The sequence below is a fragment of the Morone saxatilis genome, unplaced genomic scaffold, assembly GCF_004916995.1.
Source record: "Morone saxatilis isolate NCDOM2014 unplaced genomic scaffold, NCSU_SB_2.0 Contig21, whole genome shotgun sequence".
In the NCBI taxonomy this organism is placed as follows: Eukaryota; Metazoa; Chordata; class Actinopteri; family Moronidae; genus Morone; species Morone saxatilis.
Window position 1 is genome coordinate 4,143,351 of NW_023339774.1, and position 5,039 is coordinate 4,148,389.

At 43.4% G+C, this 5,039-nt stretch overlaps 1 protein-coding gene across 1 annotated transcript in view; it reads right to left on the reverse strand.

The window, feature by feature from the left end:
* LOC118332310 (amyloid-beta A4 precursor protein-binding family A member 1-like) overlaps nt 1–4,956 on the reverse strand; it is a gene marked incomplete in the record, with an annotated part of 16,660 nt that extends 11,704 nt beyond the window's left edge. Inside the window, 2 exon segments of the mRNA XM_035667525.1 lie at nt 13–285; nt 4,720–4,956. Coding sequence (XP_035523418.1) covers nt 13–209 — 197 coding nt within the window.
* Nucleotides 4,957–5,039: the final 83 nt, after the last annotated feature.

Below are 5,039 nucleotides of genomic sequence, written 5' to 3' on the forward strand. Positions count from 1 at the left end.
TGGTGGTGGTGGTGGTGGTGAGGAGGGTGATGGTGATGATGATGATGGGGATTGGGTTCTCCATCCTGGTTGAGCATCTGACATGGCCTCCAGGATCGACGTACGGGAGGCTCCCCGGGGGTCGTCCCGTTGGGCTGCCTGCTCCTCGGAGGCACCTTGTGCTCCTCACCTGCTTCCCCGGATGCCTCTCCCTGATACTTGTGGCTCATGGCTGGGGCGTGATCCGACTCCAATTTTCAGAACATGCTCCTCTTGTCTCCAAGAAAATCCTGCTCATAGCACAGCCTGAGAGAGACGGAGACAGGATATAAACATGAAAAGTCAAATTACACACACAAGAGGTCCAAGGAAAGGTTTAGCCTCACAAGTCAAACAGACACCTCATTAGGACTGGATATTGAACACCAACTTCCTGAATACACATTCAAATGTTTCCATACAAATCAGTATCAAAAGCGGCATTGAATTCTTGCCTCTAGGATTGGCTCCAGCTGTCCTCAAGGATAAGTGGGTATAGCTAATGGATGGACTCATAATAACTGCAATCAATATCTGAAATATCCATCTCTCTGGCAGCAGTAAAATACACACATTTAGTTTACATTAACAATGCCACTGACTTTAACTCAGATTATTTGCAACTTTGCATTTCCTTCAGTTTACAGTATGAGCCCGGGGAATCCCTGTCTCTAATAGCAGAAACCTAAATCCTCTGGGATTCATCAGGGTGTGCAGTGCACTTTAATCTTCACCACATTCATCCGTCCACCAGCAGCTGGCAGATGGCACAGGACGGGAAGATAGAAAAGGAAGAGGAGGAGGAGGAGGAGGAGCAGGAGGGGGAGGAGGAGGAGGAGGCAGGGCAGGAGGACAAGGAGGGACATCTCTCTGGTATCAGATAAGACCCGACAGAGAGAGATGAATAGGGCAGTGATCTGAATAATAAATGCCCTGTGTGAGTGAGAAGCCCAGTTTTGATATTTATTTAATATGACAAGGCTATCAGAGTATCCATTAGTTATCTCTCATCGCAGGCTTCAACGTGTCTGAGGTCAATGAGCTGAGACACCACAATGTAATCCTACTACAATTTAAGGAATAATAAACTGGTTCCAGAAAATTATAGTGTAGAAAAATATACAGTCTGATTTGAAGGGAAAAAAGAAGGATAAAGCTTGTTCATGCCTACATGAATGCTTAAAAGCATTTCTCATTATTGCTACTCCATATGTTTCACTGAAGCTGCTTTCATAAGTTATTTATCTGACCTTAATGATCACAAGAATATAGAAATGTCTGGCTGTATGCATGAGATGTAAAATCTAACAAAAAAGGGAAATCAAACTGAGGACATGAGTATTTTGTTATTTTAAGTGTTTTTCGCTATTTTTTGAAAAACGTACTTAAATCATTCCAGGAATCTGCGTATGTTCGTTAATAAAACTTCAGGCATGAAAAGATATTTCTCCTTTACCATAAAGGGTGCTTCCCCACATTTAAAAGACAATTGTGCAAAGGAAAATCTACCTATTTGTTTAGCGATAATACTTAAAGATGTTTTTTTCTTTTTTTGGTGAGGAAATCTTGAAAAGACAACTAAGAAAATTGGATTAAAGGACCGGTGTGTAGGATTAGGCGACATCTAGCAGTGTAATTGCAGCTTGCAACTCCATCACTTCACTCTCCCCTTCCAAGCGCGAAGGACTACGGTGGTCCGTCAAACACAGTTTATGCTAGACCATAGTGATTTGTTTCTCCGCTTCCTGGCTACGTAGTGAAACATGGCAGACTCCCATGGAAGGCAACCTCTGTAGGTATAAACGGCTCATTCTACGGTAACAAAAACAACCATTCTCATATTCAGGTGATTATACACCGATTATACAATTTTATTTCTGCAAATAGAGCCTCCCAATTGTTACACACTGGACCTTTAAGTATGCCAGATTAATTTGAATCTTAATTATCGCTTTCATCTTAATAGGTTCATTTATAAGCTATTTCATCCATCGTATGCGTGAGAGTGGATTTCTCATAAGATTTGTAAATTAATGAAAGGCTAAAGTGTGAATTACAGCAGCTCCACTTGAACATTCATATTCAGGTTTCACAATACATTAAGAGGCAGCAGAAGGTTTACTGATGTGTCATCTTATATGTGCACATATACACATTCTAGACTTAAAGATCGAACAAGTGGACAGACTGAAGACACAGAGGGCAAGGGTTAATGTTGATCCTGTAATCTGAGCACAAACCACAACTGCTGGGGAGGGAACATGAAGGGACGCAGCAGGAGTGAGGGCGGACTCCTAGGGTGGCTAATGTCCCTCTCTGCCTGGACTTTAGGACTGGACAGCGATGGCTGGGTGACTCAGAGTAGCGCGGGGGGGGGGGTCAGAGAGGAAGGGTTGCCCGGGTCACAGATGGCCCTGGCAGCACGGCAGTGAAACGTACACAGGCCGGCAGAGCTGTGAGCCGAGCACTACACTTCCATCTGTCAGGCCACAGTGAAAGCTGCAGGGTGGGGGATTTACTAGCCCATTAACTCGCTGATCTTATGCTGACAGACAAGCACACACTGACAACAACACACGTGTGCTATACGAACTTGCAAGGACCTTCACTGATTACATCAATTCACTAGTCTTCCTCCACCACATGCCTAAAGCTAGGGCTGAATGATGATGAATAGCAAATTACACAACATTTTTTACTGAATCGTGGCTGCTGAATTATGACTTTTTCCATTATTGATGTACCTGTTAACAGATAAATCATTTATTCTATAAAATGTCCCACGGCATTTTGGGATGACTAGACTACAGGGGCTTCTAGAAGGTATTTACACAAATTGAAATTGTGAGAAACAATTATTTCTAATGACCAAGGGCATTCACTCTTCATTTCACTCACCGTCAGCAATCAATTAAGCTTAGAAAAACGCTTTATCGATCTGTGCTCTCTTCAAAGCCACCAGACTCCTTTGACAAAAAGAGTCATTGTACCTTGCACGGGAGTCCACCGCTGCCTCGATTGGTTAGTTTGTGTCATTGTGTAACTTTGGTGTTTTAACACATTATTTTGGATCTGAACTAACATTAGTTGTTTCAAAACGAGGCAGTGGTAGACTAGCAACCCCAGTGTTCTGCAAGGTAAAGTTGCTGTTTGTGGAATCTGGCTGCTTTGGAGAGAGAAATACAACCAGCTTCAGTTTGAGGCTCTCTGTCAGCTAGGTAAAGCAATGAAAATATTCTAAATATAGCGTGCACTTAAATTGATCGCTCATTTCTGTGCTGGTACTCCTGTCTGCTTCTCCAAACCGGGAGCGTGCCGACTGCCATCTTCTGTAGTGTAATAGTCAGTGTAATACACTCCATAGCCAGTGTGTTACACACTGACTATGGCGTCTCTGTCAGTGTAATACACTGGCTATGGATAAGTAACTCACACAACCCCACTTTAAAAACCCAAACTTTCCTTTTTAAGCCATCATTTTCATACTCACAAATATTAAATAAATTAAACAGACACTGGGTGGTGCAGTGATCAGAAAAAGGCAACATTAAAAAGGTACACCCATTAATTTAAATGCTTACCACACATCACACATTTAATCCTGAGTTTAAACTTTTCCCTAAACCCAGATCCTAATATTGCATTTTATTGTATTTAGCCATAACGCTGTCTTAAAACCCTAACAAGTGCTGAAACAGTTGACTGGTTGATTACTCGATTAGTCAATTAGCGGAAAATTAAACAACAAATCTGATAACTGATTTACACATCTAAAGCTAAAATGACAAAGATTACCTACCCCCAGCTTTTCAATTGGGAGGATTTTCTGCTTTTCTTCAAACAGTTTAAGAGTAAATGGATCTTTGGGTTTTGGACTGTTGGTCAATTGAAGACACCACTGTGGACTATATATTTCTCCTTTCTGACATTTAAGATAAATGATTAATCAAAAAATAACTGGCAGATGATGGAAATATTATAATAATGATAATGAAAATAATCATCAGATGCAACTGTCCTCACTTTGAAATGATTCTCCTTATCTTTCTATTCTTGAGAGCATGATTCATCCTCTCCCCTCCTCTCTCCCTCTTTCACACGTACACACACACACACCACACAGTGACAGACACGCTCACTCAGCAAACATATGGTCCATGTTGGGATACATCAATAGTCATATTACTTACATTGTGTTTACATGTAGTCTACGCCATTGCTCCACAGGGAGAAGATACATTCATGACTAATCCATGAACAAGTGCCAAACTGGCAAGTGCTTTTATTTTGAAGGCTTCTTAAATCCCCTCCCCTGGCCTTGAAAGGTTTTATTATGTTAAAAGGCTTCCCTTTGAGATTGCTATTCATTATCAATAGGTGAATAGTCCTGCACTCTATCTCTCTGAAATGCGTTTATATTGTTCATAAATGATCACGGTGTTATTCTGGATATGATGCACGTACATCCCGGTCTTTCACTGCAGCCCGTTGCCTGACATCCACTTGGAGAAAAAGTGCAGCAAACTGTCACCTGTCTAAATGCCTCCCTGGTTCCCTCCGGAGGATCCACATTCAATCTCGGCAGGTGTCGGATCCACCATCAGCGCGAAAGACCCGAACACATTCCCACTCCGCCTTCCTGCCCCACACTAAGCCCGGCTTCCCGGCACCGGCTGCCGGACATGACATTCACTCATTTACCTGCATGTCAGAGGAGGAGAGGCCCGGGTCCGGCTGCTGCAGTACACATCGCCCCTGCTCCCGTTGCCTGCTCGCTCAGCTCGGCTCGGCTCGGCTCGGCTTGTCGCTCCAGACAACTTGCTCGGGATTAAACGCGGAGAGCTCAGCCCCTCCTCCTGCACCGTGACATCAGAGCGGATTAGCGATGCACAAAGCGCCTTTACAAACACTGCTGATGCTGATGCTGGTGCTGCAGACACAAACAGGTCTTTACGGCCACGAGTGGAGCCCAGCCTCGTCCCACCTCCTCCTCCTCCTCCTCCATCTTCATCATCTTCATC